The 23,359-nt window shown below is 51.7% G+C and overlaps 1 protein-coding gene across 3 annotated transcripts in view; it reads right to left on the bottom strand.

The window, feature by feature from the left end:
• Positions 1-23,359, bottom strand: part of Cmip (c-Maf inducing protein) — a 207,965-nt gene that overhangs the window by 75,841 nt on the left and 108,765 nt on the right. For 2 of the 3 annotated variants that reach the window (XM_021169931.2, XM_021169932.2), the window contains exons 2-3: positions 10,107-10,232; positions 2,310-2,360 (exon numbers count right to left, since the gene is read on the bottom strand). In XM_021169931.2, the coding sequence (XP_021025590.1) occupies positions 2,310-2,360; positions 10,107-10,232 (177 nt within the window). Of the gene's footprint in view, positions 1-2,309; positions 2,361-10,106; positions 10,233-15,938; positions 15,978-23,359 lie in introns of those variants that run through there. The other variant, XM_029480746.1, reaches the window with a different exon arrangement.

Genomic DNA, 23,359 nt, shown 5'->3' with positions numbered 1-23,359 from the left:
AAGATCCAACTTTGCCCTCCTGAGGAAATACACTGCCCTGGGCAAGTCCAGGCACGGTAAACCAGGAGACACGTTATATCTGAGAGGCGTGCGTCACCCTACAAAAAGAGCACACTCTATATATACTTCCTGTTGTAGGCTGCATGCAGAAAACTCACAAATTCAAACTGTGGTTGTGGGATTGCTAAATGTCCTAAATTCTGACACTCTGCTGTCTTTTTTTTTTTTCTGTAAAAAATAAAAAAAAAAAAAAAAAAAGAAGAAGAAGCAAGTAAATAAAACAGATCCACAATGGTTGTTGCCTTCTTCACCTGTGGAAAGTGAGAGAGAGCGGCTGTCTCAGCCCCGAGGTGGTGGCACACGCCTTTAATCCCAACACTTGGAAGGCGGAGGCAGGGGGATCCTTATGAGTCTGAGGCCAGCCTAATCTACAGAAAGTAGAGTAGAGTTCTAGGACAGCCAGGGACAGTTCCAAGACAGTGAGTCCCTGTCTTGAAAAACAAGCACATAAGAGTGGCTGTCTCAGGAGAAGCAGAGAGATGGCTGTATCCAGAATGGGCTGCTGAGTCCAGCTCTCAGGCAATTAGACCAAGGAGGCCGACCATGGACCCTCTGGTCTAGCCTGAAGTTGCTGTTCATTTCTGGGCAAACTGTTTGGCCCCCTTTAGCTCTGGTGCCCATATTGGTTAAAGGACAGCAAACAGAAGTGTTTAAGCCAGGCCTTGCACACTACAGACATTTAGTAAATGAACAGTCACCCAGATCTGTCTCAACTAGGACAAGAAAAAGTAAGGACTCAAATTCAGTCCTTCCAGCTGACATTGGTAGCCAGGGTATTCTCCCAAAACATCTGAAGATTCTTTGTCACTTTGCAAGGGCAGATGGCAGCTTGTCTTGTCTTAACTCTCACATCTAAAGCTCCAAGAGCCTTAACTAAATCAAGTTGCCTCATCAAGAGACCACTGCCACCTGGTGGCTACATACCCAAATCATCGGGGGCCAACTGCCCCAGGGGAAGGACACTAACATCTCATACAAGCTTATATGGCGGGGATGAAGGTCTGGTAGGTCACCCTGGAGGAAGGGATAACGCCTGAGGAGACCACCACCACCCTTTGATACCTCTGGCTTAGGTTTCCCAGGTGCTTTTAAAGATAGTTTTAAAGACACTGACTGAATTGAGTGATCATAAAGACACAAGGTGCCATCAGAATCGAGATCAGATATCCTCAGAACTGTTAGAAACCCAAGGATGTCCTGGCCAGCTCTGGGTTAATTTTATGAACCCCACATGTAATCCTAGGGTAGATCTCCGAAACCTCCTTTCTACCAAAGTCTCTTGAAACTGGCATGTGCCAGGGAGCCCAGCTTAAAACTCCATTTTCATGCCTTGATCTTGGTTACTTCTTGAAACGTCCTGAGCACAGCCTTGTGGGTACGCCTGGAGTGAATCACCTCAAAAGGTGAATCAGGACCCCTAAACCCTCCTTGATCCTCACAGCTAAGGACCGAGCATTTCTCACACTTGAGCTTCCTCAGTCCTCGCAGCAGCCGGGAACAGAGCCTCACCTTTTCAGAGTGGGCCTGATGCAGACAGGAACGAACTTCACAGGGGAAATGGACAGCAGGAGTCTTGCCCAGCTGCCAGGACACAGAGAGAGCTCAGTAGATGCAGTCTCACTGTGTAATGACTCACAACACCAGGGGCATAAACAAAGAATGACCATGCCCTGTGCCCAGTTCATCACTTGAGCAGGCCACTGAATGTAACAGAAACTCTTCAGGAGAGCTGACCCAAGCCTAAGAAGTCAGAGCAGAAGCCTGTCTGCTCTCTCCTCGTACCAGAAGCCCGACACTTCTGTAAGGAGTGCTAACAGGAGTGAGGCCACGAGTCAGCCTACCAAAAGGAAGCAAGGCCGGTGAACATAGCCAGTATTTTCAGCCACCCCTGCTAAATTCTATACAGCTTTAAACGCTTCTTGTTCAAGAAACTTTGTAGAACCCAGAGTCCAGCCTCCCAGAACCCCAGCTTTCCCCTCCCTCTGACAGAAGCAGACCTAGGAGATTTCTGGAAGCAAGGAAACAGCTGGATATTTCCCAGATGAGCAGCCACCTACCAGGGACCTGCTCCTATCAGAAGGCACAACCCTCAGTGAGAGAGTAGAAGCTTCCAGCAAGAGCAGGACCCTCAATGAGCCACCCAAGAGGCAGAATGTTCCTCACCACCAGGCCTGTGTCCTGCCTGATTCTCATCCATCACTCTAAGCCTCATGCAGCCACTGCCAACCAGCAGAAGGGGCCTGACTTACCTTCCACTGCAGAGAATGGAACCACTGATCTCGCAGGTAGCTGTTGGCAGCCTGTAACAACAAGAACAGGAAAATGGCAGGTCATCATTTTCTGGAATATCTCAAACCATCTTAACTGGCCTTCACACAAGTCCCTAACCACCAGCTTCTGCCCTGAGGTCCTGGCTTGTCTCCTAAAAAAATTATGCACTGACCATCAAGAGCAAAATCAGAACAGAAGACATGGTTGATTGTATGGGATAATTTTGCTGGGTATAATAGAGTCCCTACCCTGCTGGCTGGAGCACTTTCCCTGAGGTTATGCATACTGAATGACCTTGGATGGATGATGGGAATTGGTGGAAGGTGATATAGTTGAGTGGACTAGTGCCTCTGTTCTGCCCAGACTGCTCAGGAACCCTCTCAAACCCGGGGTTCGACAGGACTCAAATGATCCCCACAACAAGCTTCCAATTCCTTGCCTATATCTGCCAGAGCTCAGCCTCAGAAAGACTCAGGCTCAAGTCCTGGCCTTGATCACAACCTAGCTGTGAGCCAGTCACCCAGTAACACAAGGCCCTTCAGAAGCCTATGAAGAGAAAGAAGCACCCTCTGAATGGTCATGTGGCTTTCAATGTCTCACTCACACCCCAGCTCTGGTCAACACTGACCCAGTATCTCATCTCATGACACTGAGCCATGGGGTTTGCAACAGTGGATGGTGCAAATACCAAGCAGATGTTCATAAAAGGCTCTCCGGAGTAAAACAGCTCTGGCCTCAGCATGTGTTGCCTCTGGTGTAAATAATCTCTACAGTTAGCTCAGTTGAGGAGACTCAGAGCTCTCATGAGTATGTGTGTGTTAACCAAGCTGAGCCAGCTCCAGCATAGTCCTGGTCCACAGCCTTGCCTATGCTTTTAATATAGCACAATACTGGGAAGTAGTATTGGGGGTGGGGGTGGGGAGGCTCCAAAGACCTGTGGTGGAAAAGGGACTCTGCACATCAAGGCTCTCGTGATGGCAAGATCACCTTGGACTGTCTAGGTGGTCTGGTGAGGTCACACAGTAAGAGGGAGGCAGGAGAGCCAATCGGACTGAAGCACAGAGATGGCTGAGGCCACAGACTCCAAGGAACATCCAGAATCTGAGAAAGGAAACAGACTCTTTCCTAGACCTAGGAGCAAAGCCCTGGTCACACCCTGTCACTGGCATGCGGCACTTCTGATCCCAGGAGGCAACTGCAGAAGATCCTACTGATCTTGGGATTAGAGTCAAGTCCAGCCTACCCTGGGCTCCCCTGCCACATTCCTGATACTGACTTGTCAGGGTCTACCTGTCTCAATGTTGCCAACAGTCTCATTCCCACCCCTCTTCCTTCTGATGCACAGTACAAGCACACACAGTTTGGTGACTGTGCCAGTGAGCATGAGCTGATATGGCATGAAAGGGACCCTTCATGTGTGGGCAGAAGCACTGCTTTTAAGAGTTAGTGCATGCTGGGCAGTGGTGGTGCACGCCTTTAATCCCAGCACTTGGAAGGCGGAGGCAGGTGGATTTCTGAGTTTAAGGCCAGCCTGGTTTACAGAGTGAGTTCCAGGACAGCCAAGGCCATACAGAGAAACCCTGTCTCGAAAAACCGGGATTAAAAAAAAATAAAGAGTCAGTGCATGATTTAACCCTGTCCCATGCAGGCACAGCAGAAATATCTCAGATGATGTGTACTACAGAGCAGAGCCTCAGGGAACTAGGCAGTGTGAACTGGTAGGAGGAAGCCTTGGCTGTTTTTGAACTACACAGGACTGGGGTTGCTTCCTCGGTGCAGGGGATCCTAGCTTGCCTAATCTATATGATTCTGGCATGGCCTAACACTGCACTGGGAACTCTCCACTTTCACCTACTCCCTCCGGTAGGTGCCTGCGCAACTCTTGGCCACCCGGGTCACACCCAGAATGCCCCTTCTCCGGGATGACTGTCTCAAGCCTTGCTTTCCTCTGCCTGTGCTCATCTACCGTGACTCTGTCCTGTTCAGTTGTCCTCCTATCTGCAGGCTATGGCTCTGTGAGGTTGTAAATTATGTCTATGTGAGCATCACTGCGTTTGTGAAACCCAGAGCAACGGAAGACTGGCTGGCATGTTGAATAAATGAGACAGGAGTGACTGAGGGGACGCATGTGTTCGTGAACAGAGGGCAAGGAGGCGTGGATGGGAGCATGGGGAGTAAGCAGGAAACGGCTGGAACAATGGGCAGGTAGATGGTTGGGTGGTGGGTGGATGAGTACATGGGTAAGTACACAGGCAGAAGACGGGGTGGGTAGATAGATGGATAAAAATGTAGATATACGAGCAAGAGGACAGGGGTGAGAGGAGTGGATAAATGGATACACAGATGCATGGAGGGGTGAGTGGTTAGACAGTTAGGTGTCTATGTGGATGGAAGGATAGAGAGGGGCACAGAGTGACAAGTGGGTGAATGGGTGGGTGTGCGCGCAGATGGATGGATGCGTAGACATGTGGATGAGGAGGTGAGTGTGTAGACTAATAGATGAAGTAGGTAAGGAGGCAGATGGGAAAGTGGGTAGATGGATGGACGGATGGGTAGGTGTGTATGGAGATGGATGGATGGGTAGGTCTGTCTGTCTGTCTGTAGATAGATGGATATATAGATGTGTATGGAGATGGATGGATGGGCAAGTGTGCATGTATGCAGATGGATGGATGTGTAGGTGTGTGTGTATGTATGTATGTATGTATGTATGTAGATAGATGGGTAGGTATGCATGTATGTGGATGGATGGATGGGCAGGTATGTATGCAGATGGATTAATAAGCAGCTATGTATGTATGTATGTGAATGGATGGGTAGGTGTGTATATATGCAGATGGATGGATGGCTAGATGTGTGTATATGTATGTGGATGGATGGANGGGTAGGTGTACATGTACATGGATGGATGGGATATGTATGTTGACAGATAAATGTGTAAGAGAACTACATAGGACTGAGGTTGCTTCCTCGGTGCAGGGGATCCTAGCTTGCCTAATCTATATGATTCTAGCATGGCCTAACACTGCACTGGGAATTCTCCACTTTTACCTACTCCCTCCGGTAGGTGCCCGCGCAACTCTTGGCCACCCGGGTCACACCCAGAATGCCCCTTCTTCGGGATGACTGTCTCAAGCCTGTCTCCAGGTTCTTTCGGATGGATGATGCACAGGCATAGGAGAGGAAAGAAAGGAGGGAGGGAGGAAAATCGTAGGACCGATTCACAGTAAGTAGAGCGTCCATGTACCCATCCCATGGAACTTGAAAGCAATCCCTTCAGCTCTGACAAAACAAGCTCTTGACCACTGTGCTTTTGCTGAGACGAGCATGCATGGAGGTACATCCTTGGACACCTGTGTACCACACTTGGTCTATGTGCCTCTGTGATAACTAAGGAGACAAATACTGTAGTGTGGTTACAAGTGAAGAAAGGAGGCCCAGAAGCCTCCTCTCAGTGCTCGGATCACACCTCAGGCTCATCTCCCTCCTAGCCTGCTTTCCCTGATAACCCTAGGGAGCAGGCAGCGGATGTAACCTGGCTCCTGTGGATATGGGAGCCGCTCTGCCTCTTGACAGTCAATGAAAAACATGGCACCCATTGGCCAGCATTGAGAACAGGGTGGGCCAGGTGATGTATGACAAAGGTGAGATTTCCCCACGCCCACCCCCCAGCAGAGGATGCCGGGAGACACTCTGGAATCCCAGTATAGGCCTCCCCAGGTGGATTCTGGCAGAGGACAAGTTTGCCTGGCTATGCTGCAGCCAGAAGGAGAGCCTCTGTCAAGTTCCCTTGAAGCCAAGGGTGGCGGCAGAGAGGAGACAGGACAACCCAGATCCCAGGGAACACCAGGCACAGTGAGTGGCCAGAGTGACTTGGAAGAGAATCCCCTACCCCCCCCCCCCAGGGAGTCCACAGCCTACCTTGCCCCCCATGGCCCCAGGCTGGCTCTGGTGGCTCTCTGCCTGTGCCTGGCGCTAACCTTCCCACAGGGCTGGCTCCAGGCAAGCCTGCCCAACTTCCTCAGCGGAGGCTGCCAAGTTCTAGCTCATTGTTGCATTGTCCTCGAGGTGAGAAAAACAGCCTGGAGCCTGCAGGGACTGTTCCCAAGTTCAGCTTCCTGGCCCAATCTCCAGGAAAAACAGCTAAGAGCAGCCGGGAAAGCTCACTTGCTCTTGTGCTCTCTCTTTCTCTCTCTCTGTCTCTGTGTGTCTCTGTCTCTCTCTTCCTCTCCTCTCCTCTCCCTTCCAGTAAGAAGGGAACAGTTGTCCATCTCCCGTGGGGCTTTCGAGACCCGGTAATGAGTGTGTGTGTGTGTGTGTGTGTGTGTGTGTGTGTGTGTGTATAGGCACTGTCAGAAAGGAGGGCCCACTTTCCCTCCTTATTTAAATCACCTTGGGCTCTGTCTGCTCTTCCTTATGCCTTTTGCCTCCAGGTACTGTATTATTCCTTAGTGCTTAGCACTTAACCAGAAGGGCACCAGCAAGGTGCCTCAAATAGGGCACACACAGTGTAGGTAGGTGAATAGAAGCTGCTCTCCTCACAAGAGCTCACCGTAAGGGGGAAACAAGATTAGCAGGCCTCTGTTGTTGCCGGGCCTCTAACAAGTGCTTAGGGAGCTCACACTGAAATGGCAGAAAGCCCAGGAACACTGACTGGCCCCCCATGCTGGGCACTGGCACCTTGTCTACAGCACCTACAGGAGGCTTACACTCTGCTACTTAAGAGGCATGCCTAGGAAGGTTCATTCTTTCTGGAACTCCCAGTAAGAAAGTTATCGATCTAAGAAAACCAGAATGCGAACTGGAGAAGGAAGACAGAGATGGCTGCTCTGAGGCTAAGGAGACATTAAAGAAGAAGCAAACAGCAAAAGCTAGAGAGGGAGAGAGAAAGGAAGAAGGAAAGATGGACACAGAGACAGAGGGGGATGAAGAGAGGATAGAGACGGAGGACTAGAAAAAACAGAAGGAACTGAGCCCTGGCACTCAGTGTGACTCAGGACAGAGAAAGCCGCAGTTTCCAATCAATAGCATCAATTAAACCTGAACTCACGTCACCACAGGGACTGGTGGCTGCAGTACTCATGCTCACTGCAAAACACTCCTGGACCTCTGTTATTCTGCAACAGGCCCACGGCGCTTCCACTAGACCACAACCCCTGGGCTGTGACCCTTTAGCCTACCTGACTGCTACCCCCCAGGTCCCTTCCCACCCGAGGGGCAAAGCTCGATTATCGACTATCGACTTTCGACTTTTGTGACACACTGCGTTACAAAGGATCAGAATAATCAGCAGGGACTCTAACCAGCAGCTCTGGCCTCGCCCTGGGGAACAGAGGAGCCATACACAATTACAGAGTCTAGGAAGGAGGCAGGGACAGACAGCCAACTTAATGTGCCTCCTTTGGCCTGATAGAGGTACAAGCAGAAGGGAGAACCCAGGGGTGGGCAGGGGCAAGGCTGCACCCACCTAACTCTCTGAAGGGAGACTGCGCTGCTTCCCTGAGATAGGCTCCGGATCACAGCAGTAGCTGGTGCGGCCTCCTCTCCTCTCCTCTCTTCTCCTTCCTTCTTCTCTCCTCCTCTGCTGCTCCTGCCTCTGGCAGAGCAGCCACCAAGCAGGGGCGGCAAGCGTGGAGGATGCTGGGGCAGCCTGGTTTGTCAGCCCGCAGGGGGAGCTCTGACGTCGCTCAGCCCACTGCAGCCTGGGAGAATCATCACTACCACCAGCCAAGGGCCATGGCCAGGTTAAAGGGACATGCCCAGAGCTGGCCAGTGTGTCTTACTCTTCTGACAGGCGGGGGGATGGTGGGGGTGGTGATGCTCTAGCCCTGGAAACACAAGGCCCTTCTGCTAATACGTGGTGATCACCATCAACAGAGAAAACAGGGCTCCCTGGCTATTTCCCACATGTCCAGCCTTCTGCCCCTTAGCCCCTGATCTGTTGTCTAGTATCCCCTCTGTCTCTTAAGAGCTTTCTATGGCTCCCCAGTGTCCTCAGTATATAGTCTGAGGCTGACAAGACCACATCATCTAGATGCAGTCACGGGCATCGACCTCACTCCTACCAGAGAGCCCCCCCCCCACACTCATACTAGGTGTGCCCCCTCTAGGGCACCCTCCTACTCATCCCTCTGCACCCCATATCAATGTACATCCCTGGGGTGCAGCTGTCCCCCGAGGCCTGGTGAGTCACCCTCCCCTCCCCCTCCTGTCCCAGTCCTCTGGGATGTGTCTGTGTCTGAGTTGCAGCTTTTTCAGTAATCATGTGTTTATGGCTCAGTCTCCCCAGAGGCTGACAGTGAGGATGAGGATGGGGCTGTAGGGGCCAGAGAGAGGGGCAGGCTTGAAGCTGCAATATTGAGCAATAAAGGCATTCCAGAAGGCTGCCCTGCTGCCCTTCAGGGCCCTCCTTGTCTTGGCCACTGTTGCTCATGGGGTCAACCAGCCCCACAGGGCCTGGCATTGAGCAGCCTTGCAAAGGTCCAGTACTACAGTTTTCAGGGCAAGGGGAACAGAAGAGAGGCAGAGAGGCCAAGGGAGGCATAGCAGAGGCTGATTAGTTCCCCCTAAAGACAAGGAGACAGCCGGACAGTGGTGGCGCATGCCTTTAGTCCTAGCACTTGGTAGGCAGAGGCAGGTGGGTTTCTGAGTTCGAGGCCAGCCTGGTCTACAAAGTGAGTTCCAGGACAGTCAGGGCTGTACAGAGAAACCCTGTCTCGAAAAACAAAAACAAACAAACAAACAAAAGACAAGGAGACAACAGGGGGAACCAGGGAGCTCTGCTGGCCAGAGGGGACATGATGAAGATAGGGGGTGGGTAGGTCATAGAGGGCAGAGCACAGTGGCTGAGTTCCAAGATGGGCTACAGCGGGCATGGCTTTTGATGTCCTCCATATTGTCTTCTACAATATGGACAGGGATGTGTCACACAGTATCCCTCACACTGCTGCAGGTCAACTGCTCTCCCGCCTCAGGATGATACCAGAAGGGCCATCAGCTGCTATGGTCAAAGGTGAGGAGGGGGCCAGAGAATACAGGATACCCCCAAGGGACCAGCAGGGCCAGCCTGGATCCTCTATGAGGTTCAAGGTAGGGAAGAAAGGGGTTCTTTGAATAGAATTAGGAATTCTAAGCCAATCTTTAGGGTGGCCACCCTCCTCCTTTCATTTCCCACCACACACTGACAGTGTGCTACACCATGGAGGGAGGGGCAAAAACTAAGTCTTGGTGACATCATCTGCCACCCAACCCCGGATCCAGCTGTTCTTTGCAAAGCTCCTCCTGAACTTCCCAGCCATTTTAACAGCACAACCGATTCCTGTTCAACCTTCGGTCCTAATGATATTCGTGTCATTTTCGATCTCCGTGCTCACAGACACCCAGAGCCAGTACTTCCATTGTTTGCCAACACAAAACTGAGCTAACCAAAAAAGGCACAGGACACAATCCTCACTTAAGTCCAGCAGACAGCAAGCAGATCCACAAGAGGTGAGCCTCACAAGTTCCGAAGCCCGTCTGGCCCGGGGACTCATTTTCGGCATTTTCAAAGCAGAGGCTACAGAGTTCAATTTTTCAAGACCCAGGAGGACGAGCAGGCTCCTAGACAGTGGACAGCATGCAGCAGGTGTTTAATCCATGCACGGCCCTCCCGAGAGTCTTTAATACCTTCGTGACTTTCTAAGTTGACCAAAGCTAAGGTCTACAGAGGGAGCAGGTGAGAAGAGGGCGAGGGACCGGGAGGAAAGAAACTGCTGGGTCATGCTTACACTTCCTACCTGCAGCAGGACGGTCCCTCCGGGGATCGTGAGCTGTAAACAGTACTTCGGGGCGTTCTCCCAGGACAGTGGCTGAACGTCTTCAATGGCGCTGTAGGAGACCGAGTTTTCCATGTACCCAGACGGCTGTGCCAAAGAGAGAAAAACAAGAGCCTGTGAGCAGACAGTGCGATCACAGAAAGGAAGCTACCCAGGGACCAAAGGACCAGTTCTTGGCTGCCAGCATCCCGCTGTGGGGAGGGGCTGTGGAGGGAATTCATTCCACACCTAGGGTGCAAAATGAAGAAAAGGCAAGGGAACCCTCAGGTCAGGGGTGAGGGGTCACCCCCTGGTGACCACTGTGGTCACAGGGCAGAGCTTGAATCTTAGCATCCCTTCCCAGCACACCATCCTCCAAAGGCTCCTAACGGGTCCATCCCATGGAAGTCACTCCCTACAGAAGCCTACTGACAGGACCTCTGACCCATCCCGCTTCCTCGCCCCCAAAGCCCACAGAGCACATGCTGTCTTTCTTCGGCGCCCTGGACCACTACATGGTTCAATAGCATGTATTGAGAGAAAGCATAAGCATGGATCAGTGATAGGGGAAGAAGGCAAGACAGGCCTCAAGCCATCCATCCACACTGCCTCTAAGAGAGTCCCACCGTCTCAGAGAAGCATCAAGGAACCACACAGGCCATTGAGCCCTGCTAGGGTCTTCAATACCCCACCTCCAAAATGCCAGAGGTTGGGGCAATCCGTGAAGACTAAAGACGTGCGGCAAGCTAAGACAGATGACAACCTCCCACAGACCCCATCATCGTGCACACACACACTGTTTCAGGAGCTCCAAGAGTGGAATGTCACAATGACTTGAGGGAGGAGGTGGCAGGGCCATCCATAGGGCACCCAGGTCTTGTGACCTTCCCACAGCTAAGACTGAATGAATGTGTATACGATGCTATGCTGAAGCAGGGAGGTGAGATTCAAAGTTCACGGCCCGGGTGAATATTTTCCCAGACACTTAGGCTTCTGATTTTTTTTTTCTTTTCCAACTGACATGTAGTGGCGGTGAGGGGAGCTGATAGCTAGACTGCCATCAGCCTGAAGTAAAGTGAATGACCAATGGAGGTTGGTTCAACAAGTATCCACTGAGGGTCTAGCATATTCTAAGGGTCGTGGTGGGTATTGCATAAAACCGGAGTCCAGTGGGGTGAACAGACAACAAGCAGAATATCGGGGGGGGGGGAGTAGAGACGAGGATGGCATATTGAATGGGGCACGGTGATGGGACCATAACATGAACTCAAGGCTAATGCAAAGTTCTGGGGACAGCGAGCGAGAGCTGAGGGAAGAGGTCAGGCAGAGATTAGGTAGCAGGTAGCACTTCTGGGGCCTAGGGACCACACCCCCATGGAGAAGGTACGGCAGGAAATTCTAGCAGCATCACCGAAGCCACCAAGAACAGAGGCAGGAAGACAGTGTTAGTGGGAGGTGGCTGGCCGCCGCAAGCCCTTCACACCAGCGTGCTGCTCCTCACTCCCCAGCAAGACCTGCAGACCAGTGTCCACCTGTGTAAGCCGCCCCTGTGCAGAGGTTGCTGTGGGCAACCCCCACCCTACAACCTGGCCTGGCTGTTGCTGAAGCTGTGAGCAAAGCTTTCTGGGAAAGGGCTGGGTATAAATAAATAAGCACCCATTGTTTTTTAAAAGCCAGACCAATTGCTTTTCCTCTGTTTGACTCAGCACTTGGCCCAAAGCAGTCTTTGGAGCCATTAAGACCTGTGTTTGAATCCCTTTACTGTGTGTCATTACGACAGTTACAGCGCCTCTCTGAACCTGGTTCCTCTGACAGTAATTTTATAAACAGAACTATGGAAAATATTCCAGGGAATCTAACTTGCCAAGGGCGGCGTACTTAGCTCAGCATCTGGAACATACTGAAGAGACTGATGGAATGACTATAGTTTTTATCTCCAGCATCCTCTTCCCCAAACTCCAAAGCCCAAGTGAAGCCCACCTGCCTAAGCCGTACATCCCGAGGCTCACCTGCCATTCCAGCACTCAGAAGGCTGAGCATGTGAGGCCAGCCTGGGCTATCCAACAAGTTTGTGTGTCCAAAACCGAAGGAGTACTCGGCACTCACGGAGGACAAGGAATACCTAAGCCCAGCTGAAGAGGGTTTAGGGGGACAGGATGATCGATTCTACTATGGAATCTAGGGATACACGGGGCTACTGGGAAACCAAGATGACTGACCAGGGACCGGACCAAGATAGTAACACAGAAGTACTGGGTTCCCCAGGTCAGGGCCACGTTGGTACTAGTATAGAACACTACAGATGGGCAAAGTGGTGTGGCACAAAGGATACTGTTCTCATCTCTGGTCTCCTCTGCATACAAGGTTCCTCTGTGCTCACTGCAGTTGTTAAGCTACACTGACAACAGCTTCTACACCCAGAGAGTCCTCACTGGGACAGGAAATTCGAAGACATGTAGGGGCAGATGTGTCACACCCACTGAGACCATGCTGCCCATAGCAATGGTGACACGGGAGCCAGAGTCACCGGCAGACAAGAGGTGAATCAGAAAGTAGGACAACCAGGACTTCCACCACCAAGGAAGAACGGGAAACATAGCTCTCAGACACAACTAAGCGATTACAGGCTTTCTAGAATCAGGCTCACAGCGCGAGGGTCCAGGGTACCCCTGGTGGAATCAGACAGGCAGCATTCACATCCTGTGTCTGTGCCGAGCCAGGCGGGAAGCTCTGGGCTGCAGGGGGTGGACAGGGCTGATGGGAGGAAGGCAGGGCATACTTGCTGGGGTGACTTGGAACCAGCTCACCCCAAAGGGCTGTCCCTCGTGGTGGTACCATCCACCAGCTCTCCTGGAGCTGCACACTAATGGGTGGATGTCACTGTATGTAAATGACAACTCGCACTTGACTAACAAATGCAAGCGTGGGAAGGCGAGGGACAGAATCTAAGCATATGGATAAAATTAAATCAAGATCACTCAGGAACCAAGCCTGAAGGTTCAAGCCTATAAACTCAGGGGGACTGAGGCAAGGTTACCAATTCAAGACCTGCAGGGACCACAGGGCGAGTTCAAGGCCAGTCTGGGCAGGTGAGGCAGAGCCATGATATAAAATGTAAGAGGGCCAGAGATGCAGCATAGCATAAGAGTGCTTAGCTATCAGGTTCGAGAATCTAGGTTCATTTCTCTCTCTCTCTCTCTCTCTCTCTCACACACACACACACACACACACACATACATATTCATTAATACTTCAATATATTTCTTTCATTTGCATTTTGACTGTATGTAACTCTGATCTGCATACTGGGTACACGAATGTATGCTGTGCTGTGTACATGTGCCATGCAGAGGTATGCAGAGGCCAGGGGACATTGAATGCTCCGTGATACAGTTATCGATTTTTGGTCAACCTCTTGAGTTAGGTCTCACTAAACCTGCAGCTAGCCTGCTTTTGTCTAGACTGATTTGGCTTCTGCGCTATGGACCTCAACCTGTCTCTTCTGAGGCACTGGAGTCACAGATGTGTGTTGCCATGGCTGGCCTTTACATGAATGCTGGGGATTCGAACCTGTGTCTTTATGCTTGTAAAACAAGATCTCTTACCCACTGCACCCATCCCTCAGGCTCTCCTGACTATTCTTAACTGGAAATTGTATTCCTCTTTATCTACTGTGCACATGTGTGTATGTGTACACACACACACACACACACACACACACACACGCGCGCGCGCGCACACACACACACACACGCACACACACAGTTTATATGTTGCAATCCTCTTGTGGGAGTCAGTTCTCTCCTTCTACCCAGGGATCACGCTCAGGTCGTCAAGCCTGCTGCCTTTATGTCAGGCTTGCCGACTTTACCCAGTGAGTCATCTCGACGGCCCTAAACTTTTTTTTTTTTTTCTTGAGTCCCAAATCAAAGAATTTGCTTGTGCTGTACCTACGAGCATCCACTCGGGAGTTTCTCTCTGCTCCCGCCGGTCTGCTTTGCATGAGCGATAAACAACTCCTAGGTGAACATCCTTGCGAAGCCTGTTTTTCTAGCCTATATTTAGGATTATTTCTTTAGGCCAGATTCCCAGAAATGGAATTACTGGGACAAAGGGTTAGAGCGTGTTTTCTGCTGTTGCCAAATTACTCTCATTAGAGAGATATTAAGGAGTCCTGGGAGCCCTGGCCAGGAATGAGGGACCCACTGCTGTCTCAGCTGGGCGCTACTTTCTGGCCACGTTCTAACAAGATGGCTTTGGCACTAGGGTTTCTGAACTAAGCACCATGTTGGGTCAGCATGTGTTGGGTACTAAGGATACAGACATCCACCACCCAAGGTCCTGGCTCTTGGGGTACAGCCTTCTGGGACGCTATGAGTTGTGCATGGGGACACTGCCTTCTCATGGGAGGTGGGGACAAATCTCAGAGCCGTGGCAGTGTTCTGCTATGGAACTAATATGGGCTCGTGTAAGAGGGCCTGCGTTTTCAAAAACAAAAAACAAAAAAGACAAAAAACGCCCTCTAGAATTCTGTGATAAGCCTGGCTCAAAAGCATCCAAGACCTAAATGGGAGACAGAGCAGGTGGCTGGAGGGTCCCTCGCCAGTGTTCCCCCTTCCCAAACCCCAAGACCTTCAGAGCTAATGTTTCCATTAATTATCTGCTTTCACAGGCTTCTCATCCAGTGGGGTGCTCATCCGACAGCCTTCACCATCCTGTCTTTCAGAGATCAGCTCTGCCGCCCGCCCCAGCCAATCGCCAGTTTCCATGGTGATGAGCACATGACTCATGAGTCTTCAGCCCCCAGGATGAGGCTCTAGGCTGACTCAAGACATGCATTCCAGTGGGATGGGGGGCTCCCACACCCCAAAAGGAAAAGCCTATCTGGAAAGTCCCTCTCTCTATCAGCCACTCCAGACTGGAGCCGCTGCTAAGTGCTGCCGCAGAAGCCTCATAGAGGCCTGGGTTGTAAGCAGCAGGCTGGTTGTCACTCCGGCAGCTGAGTGGAACTTGAGTCATCCCAGTCGCAGAGCAGGGTCCTTTGGCGCCATCGTGCTGGCACCTGGCACGGCAGTAGGATGCTCTGGTCTGGTCTCCAGGAGCGATGGATGGATGCCACATGACCTGGCAGGAAGCCCCTTCCAGCGCAGGACAGTACCGCATCTGTGTTCTCAATGGTCATTCTGCCAGGGACTAGTACCCATCATGCCAAGAGGCCAACACCTGACGGGAAAACGCCCTCACCCGCCCATCACATTCTACCTGTGTGGAATCTGCCTATTCTGAACACTGCTACACAGGCTCAGAGCGGAGGCCCTGCCTCACCTCTGTTGGTGGCTGAATGTGCCCCACTGTGTAGACCATCTATATGCGCTACCTACTCATGGCCACTTGGACTTAGACCTCCTGTTCTCCCACCATTGTGAAAAGCCTTTGTCCTGTTATCTTTCTAATGGGGTGACAGGAAGATACCCATGTCACAAACACAGTCGCCACCCATCGGATCCCACTCTATCAGACCTTATGTCCAAAGCTCCACCCACCCCACCGAACCCCACCCACCACAAGCCCCACCCTCACTAAGCATATCCCCCCAACACACACCCGACACACTCTAGTTCCACAGACCGCTCTAGCCCCAGCTCAGGGCTTGACTTCACTCAACCACACTGCAAGCAAGGGAGCTGTAGTCACCCTGAGGAAATGTAGACAGAGGATATGACAGGTCACAGACTTCTTCCTGCTTCCCACCATGATCCAATCTCGCAACCACACACACAGAGAGAGAGACCTGGACAGTCCTGGGCAGCTTACCAACTCCAGGGCAGTGCACACCATGCAGAACGGGGCTAAGGCCAGCAGGATCAGGGGGGTGGATGGGTGGGGGGATCTGGTCTCCCACTGCTGCACAGCTGCGGAGTCCCCGCCCACCTAGAACAGCAGCTGCGCTACAGTTGGACCCCTGGCTTAAAAAAAACAAAACAAAAACAAAAACCTGCAGCGGGGCCTGAAGGGCAGGGCCATCCCAAGACTCCATGAGGACTGTGATGAGGCATACAGGGGGCTCATTAATCAAGAAGCCAGCCTCGGCAGCTGCCCCCTTTTATGGCTAAATGCCTCAAGAAGTTTAGTAACAGAGCCAAGGCTAGCTATTTCCATATCCCGACCCTTCCAAGACCCATCTTCTCTGCGGGCATGGGAAGGGTGGGAATTTGGTCCCTGGGCCTGGTACTTTGGCATCTGTCCCAATAGGTGCCTTTGCTACTGAAACGGTTGATGAGGGGCTCAAAGACGTCTCCAAGTCAGCTCCGTTCTACCCAGAATCTACAGACATGTCTAAGAACAGTAACAGCCAGGCAGGTGGGACCTTAACTCCCCAAAGGTACCACAGTTCCAAGGGACTCCACCCTGGGGAAGGTCCCACTGGGACCTCTTCAGAAGGAAAAAAGAGAAGGAAGAAGGTTTGGGGCCCAGGGTATACATCATGCACAGCAAAGTGAGCTCTTCACGGTTCAGGAACACAGAACCCTGCTCTGGACTTTCATGAACTTGGGGGTGACCCTGACCTTGAACCTTTTCTCTACACAGCAGGACCGTTGGGACCCATATACTCTTACACGCTGGAAATGGAGCCTCTACAAAGCTGGGCACACGTGTGCTCTTGTCCCTTGTCCCCCTGCTTCCTTGCCACCATGTAGTGAACAGATCTGCCTCCTCTCCAGACACTGCTCCTTCGTGGTTCTGCCTCACCACAGGCCCAAAGCAACACAGCTGCACAACCACAGCCTGAAAGTCCACAAACACGTGAACCCTTTCTCCTTTAAGTTGACTGTCCCAGCAAAGGAACTCTCTGGCAGGCTCAAGAGTTTCTGCGGGTGCACGAATAAAGCTGCTCTCTGTGGCGTCCACCAGCGCTGGGTCCCGCTGAGAGGAGCTGAGCCCTTCAACTTTGTCTCCAGCACCACCCTTTCTAAGAATGTCTAAGTGCTGCCCTTGGCGGTAACCCTCGATTCGATGGAAGCACCACACAAGTTCTGCAGAAATTTCCCCAGAGGGCAGATTGGGGGGGGGGGGTGAACATCCCGAGGCCCATTCTTAAACGAAGCCACATGGCTCAGCCTCTCCAGGAGATAGGAGGCTTCTACCAGGGCTATCTTCATCCACTTGGAAAAACAGGGATGCTGGGATGACCCAGATGTTACATCTGTGACTCCAGGGGCAGGTCCACATCCCACACTCTCCCTGGCATGCCAGAATGAACCAGTATGATTATAGCCTGTTCACGGGCTCCACGTCACAGAAGGGAGCAAGGCAAAAATCGAACAGGCCACCATACTCCTGCCTCTCTCTGGCTGCAGCCTGGCTAGCCTGGTCTTATGAAATTTCAGTTTCCATACTGTGTATGTGTGGAAGGTCCACAGCCCTGCTCCCGTGAAATTCTCCATAGGATGGTGGCGCGACAGAGAGGTAAGAATACAAAGCATGTGGGACATTCAAAAAACGGTGACAATTGTGAGAGAGAAAATGAGTAAGGTGACAGGTAAAAGAAGGAAGCTGGGCTGGCAGATTAAGGAGGAACTCACATTCCTAGGAAAGGAGCCGCCAGGGCTTCCCCCCCGAGGAGTACTAAGGAAGACAGGAACTGTGTTTGTGTGTTGGTTCACTTCCTGTCAGCTTGACACAGAATTCTCTGGGATGAGGGAATTGCCTCCCATCAGACTGGCCTGTACACAAGTCTACAGGGCACCTTATTTGATTAGTGACTGGTGAAGGAGGGCCCAGCATATCATAGGTGGTGCCATCCCCTGAGCAGGTGGTCCTGGGTATGTAAGAAAGCAGGCTGAACAAGCCATGGGGAGCCAGACAATAAGCAGCAACCGCCCATGGCCTTCTGACTCTAGGTTCCTGCTCTAAGTACCTGCCCTGACAGTGACAGAGTATAGTCTGAGAGTTGTAAGCAGAAATAAACCCTTTCGTCCCCAAGTGTGTTTCTGGGTCATGGTGTTTTATCACAGCATCAGAGAGCTAAAAGCTAGTTAGTTCTGACGAATGTTCAGCCAGTCGCCAACATAGGACAAGACTGTCCCATCCATGGGCTGAAACCAAATAGAACTTCACAAACAACTTAGAGCAAAAATTTATTCTGGTTTTGTTAAGGTGAGTTCGAGGCCAGCCAGGGCCATACAGAGAAACCCTGTCTTGAGAAAAACCAAAACCAAAACCAAAGCAAACAAACAAAAGACAGTCTCAAGTAGCCCAGCCTAGTCTTGAACTCACTAGGTAGTCAAGGAAGACCTTGAACAACTTCTGATCCTCCTGCTTCATACCTCTGGATCCTTGAGGTGACAGGGATGTAAAGACTGTGAAGAGAAACCTTTGACCTCGGAGAGCAGCTTGCCACCCCCGAGTCCACCGAAAAGAATCTTAAGATTTAATCCTATCAGGGAGAAACGGGTTGAGAGAGGAGAGGCATCCAGAAGGTGGGTTTGTGGGCTTTTCCTGGCTCAAAGAAAAAGACACAGGGCTGAGGATGTGGCTCAGTGAGAAGAATGCTCCCCTAGCATGCACAGAGCCCTGGGCTATGTGCTCAGAACCACATAAACTGCACACGGTACACTGTGCACGGTTGTAATGTAGCTATCAGGAGGAGACAAGAGAATCAGAAGTTCGAGGTCCGCCTAGGCGACATGAGATGTTGCCTACAAGAAACAAAATAGCGTGGGTGCTTCCTCTTCTGCCACCTGGACAGCAGCCCTGGGGGGTTGTCAGCTCTCACAGCTCACCAGCACCACCAGTCCCTTTTCAAGTCTCAAGGGCCTCCCTCTGTCTGACCCTGGTGGCCTTCTGTCTCACAGGACCTTCGCTCTACAAAGCTGGGTTCTCCGGAAGCCAAGGCCAGCAGGGCAGACTCTTAGACAAATAAACTCAATACGGTTCTTGGCAAGGCTGAGCTGGATTCAGGAGCCCGTGTGTGTGTTTCCATGCATGGGAAGTCCCTGGCGGGTCTTTCCTCGAGCTGTAGGCTTCAAGCCAGGGCTTCCAGGATGGGTGACAATGGGTGCCGAGGGAACCGAGCCCATGTACACACTGTTAGGTGCTCTTGCATAGACCCTGGGATTAGCTCCAAGAAAACACATGGCAAGGCTCATGGAAGTCTGTGGGGGCATGTTAAGAAGGTGGGGGTCGGGGGAGGGGCTTGAGAGAAGTTCTAGAATGTGGGTACAAACTGCTTAGATCTTCAGTACCTTTTAATGGCTCTCCCTGACTTCTGGACTCGGTATTTTGTCACTGGTGAAATGGGGATAAAACAGTGTTCCACATCAAGGGACCAATGAAACCTAGAAGGACCGACCGGTCACAGTTTGAAAGGGAAAGGACTTTGAAGGTAACGGCTCAGGGGACTCAGGGCCAGCCACTGAGAGGGGGTAGCTATGTGACCAAGACTCCGATCAGTCACATTCCTCCATTTATCTGCTGGTTTCTAGCCATAGAAACATAGCCTAACTTGAAAGCTACCCAGTGGATGAAAAGACACGAGAAGGTACCAGTCAGAACCACTGCAGTATGTGCAGTCCCTGCACCAAGTTACAGGGCTTTCTCTTCATATACAAAACCCCTCTACCCAGCCCCAGGCATCAGGAATCAAGACCAGGTAACTGGTATTATTCAGTCTAATGGAAGATATCATCGAAAGAGACAAACCGCCAGGCAGGCAGTCACACATGCCATCTCACATGACCCGCCCTGCACATCTTGCTAATGGTTGGTAACTCACGGATCCCAACAGACCAAAATGAACACAGAGAATTCCAGGACACCAGGGCTTTTAAATCCAGCCATCTCTCCTGCATCCTACGCCTCCTAACTTCCTTTATCCACCCCTACGAAACCTCCCTTCTGGAACTTGAACTTTGAAGATCACAGAAGACAACAGGTGTGGGGGTCCAGACCCAGCAGGCTCTGTGCGCGGCTGCCAGTGTCTCTTCAGTGACAGAAGAGAGAAACCAAGGTCTCTCGGGATGTATCTTCAAAGACCACTTCCTGAGAGCCGTGAGACGGGGTCTCCACAGGGTGACACGAGGCCTGTGTCATCACATCGGGTGGATCTGTCATTAGCCCACTGTGACTCTAGTTCTACTGGTACCCACAGGAAACTCTGTGACCTCTCTAGCCAGAGCCCTCTCCGTGACAGAGAAGGGTGGCTATGGGAAGGCTGCCCCACACTTGGCTTGACATCAGTCACCCACTTGCTGACTTGAGAGCTCGCTTCCCTCTCTTCGTGCGCAGCTGGCTAGATTGCCAAATATTTATTGAGTACTTCCTGTGGGGCACAGCTGGTGTGACCCAGACACCAGGGACACATCCATACACACGAAAGAGCTCCCTATCTCCAACACACACACACACACACACACACACACACACACATGTCTCCCTGGCATTTACCTAACCCTCTTCACTGCTACATCATTTGGCTGGCTGCTCGCTCAATGTCCCCCATGAATTTGATGCCCCAGTGCCAGGGTCCTGCTGTTCCCCAGGATTTATGGTCACTTGGCTGGGATTGAACTTGGATCTTCTCATTTGTGCAGTAAACACTTTACCAATGGAGTTGTATCCCTCAGCCCATGATTTAGTTTGCAAAACCAAATTGGATGCTGATGGAGAACTCAGATGCCGCTCAGGGAGCCACAAGAACGCACAGGTGGCTAACCAATCCTAAACTGAGTGAGGATGTCAGATCGGGACTCGCTTTTCCCTCCAGAGTCCACAGCCAGAGAAACGGCCCAGGGCTCAGCCTGAGGGATTAGGGGACAATCACACAGGCCTGAGGATTTCCCAAGGCTGTCACCATCAATGTGAAGAAAAGAAGAACACCGCATTAGGAACAAGCCCCTCCTTCACTGCCGGATCAGAGGGCCAAGGACACAGGCGATGACAGCCAGCCCTTACCCTCCCAGGGGCAGAGCCCGTTAGAAATGTTCAGATCAGTTCCAACCCAAACACCTCTTCTTCTGACCACTAAACAGATGAGGGAAGAGGAGCCTTGGCTCTTTCTTAGCTGTCACTGGAGCGAGCAGGGCTTGCTGCACACTGCCACCGTCAGGAGCTCTCTAGCAGTGGAGAGCATCCGTCCCCAGCATGCTGCCGTGAGTTTTCATTGGGTCACCTTCCAGCTGTCATGCACTCTCCTCCAGAGGACAGCATTCGAGTCCCATACCTGTCCTAGCTCCACTGTCTGGGGGCACTCAAACCACGCAGGGCACTGTTCAGCATGGGAGAAGGGGGCACCGTGGGATCACCCTGCATGGGACAGATTCCTCCTGGGGACACTTGAGCAGCCCTGAGCCATGTCCAGGAGTAAGCTTGCTCGAAAGTAGTAGCCTTGGAGGGTTTCTGTTCATAAACAAAGCCCCAGGGTGCAGCTGTGACTCGGGAATCAGGTAACAGGTGCTGGTCAGGCAGGCTTTGCATGTGGAGGAGGCTTCCGGGTGCCCACTCCTGCAGCCTAACTGACTTAGAGGCTTTTATAAGGATTGCCTTCACTCCACTGGTCAGGTCCTGCTTTTGTTGGGAGAACCTGGCCAGCGGCAAGAAAACACCCTGGGAGAAATTACAATTAAGAGATAGATTTAGGGATGCGGCTGAGGCACAAATATGGAAGGGGGGGTCCTGAGGAGAAAAGCAAAGGGCAGGAATGGAAGGGGTCTGGGGACTAGATTTCCTGGGGTCCAGCCTCAACTATGGACAGTTTGATGTGAGGTGGTTCTACCCTTCAGCGCCTTGGTTTCCCCCATCAGGGTCTCCCAGAGATATCAAAGGGATAGATACAGACTCTTAAAAGCCACTTAAAAATGGCAGTATGTGCCCACAAAGCCACTTAAAAAGGGCAGAACCCAGAGGCCAGGCACTGACCCTACCACCCCTACCTTCACAGTTGGCAACAGGTAACACCCACCACCCAGAGACCTTCCCACAGGAGCAGCAATACCACCTTCATTTCCTGCGCGGAAACCCGAATTGCTTGTTTGTTTCTTGGGGCAAGGTCTCATGAAGCCAAGGAAGGCCTGAGACTGTGTAGGGGAGGGTAACTTTGAACTCCTGAGCCTCCTGTCTCTACCCTGCAGGGTTGGCCCTTCCTACCCTCTTTACCACCTCAGGCAGAGAAGACAATGCAGGTGGGGCCAGAGAGACCTGTCTCAGAGGAGAGACAGGAGCCTGTGGTTCCTAGACAAGATGGATCAGCAGACAAAGGCACCTGCCACCAAGCCTCATGACCCGAGTTCCAGTTCCTGGGAGCTACACGAAGGGACAAAGAAAACTGATCCCACAAAGGCTGTCCTCTGACTTCCATGTGTGTGATATGGCACACATGCAAATAAACGAAATAAAATGCAAAAACAAAAACAAAAACAAAAAAAAATCCTACAAAATTTTAAAAGATGCTTAGGCTCTGAAGACAAGGCACACATGCACACATACACACATGCACACATACACACATTCACACACACACATGCACACATACACACAGGCACATGTTCAAATCCTCCTGGCATAGTCTCTCCCCAGCTGTGTGCCCTTGAGCCACTCACTGTCGTGAGCAACAACGTCCAGTATATTTCATTGTATTTCGCCAGTCTGAAGGCGCCGCTCAACTTCCCTTGAAAGCAAGTGTCTTCCCAGCAGCCTCAGCTGACAGCGGATACGAGCCTGTGACACCGCCATAGGTCAGAGGAGATGCTTGCGACATGGCTGGCACTCAGCATAGCACCACAGGGAATTAATTGGTTTACTGAAGAACGCCTCCTTTCTCAACTTAGCAGCTGACCAGCCTGTACCACCTACCTAAGAATAATATGTGGAGCAACAGCCGTGGGTAGGAACCTCCCCTCCCACCTACCCTAAAAGACCAGCATTGCCCCAGCCCCAGAGCCCCATCAGACCTAAAGCCCATACTCCGGATAGAACAATCGTAGACAATTCGACCATAAACCTGATCCTGCTCAGCATATGACACAAATGCCAGTGGCCTGATTCATGGCATGTTAGGTAGAAAGCACAGCTATGGGACCCTGTGTAAACCAGTGGGGCAGGATGAACAGCTGACCATGGCTGCAGCCCCAAGGGCTTCATCTGTTTACTGTGGCTCTGATGAAGTCAGTCTTGGGGGAACCATCCCTCCGGGGTTGACATCACCGCTCTAGAGACCCACGTGCTCCTCTGGGGCCCGA

Source organism: Mus caroli, chromosome 8 (genome assembly GCF_900094665.2).
Source record: "Mus caroli chromosome 8, CAROLI_EIJ_v1.1, whole genome shotgun sequence".
Classification (NCBI taxonomy): domain Eukaryota; kingdom Metazoa; phylum Chordata; class Mammalia; order Rodentia; family Muridae; genus Mus; species Mus caroli.
The sequence above is the reverse complement of the archived record's forward strand: the minus strand, read 5'-3'. Positions and strand labels throughout refer to the sequence as shown.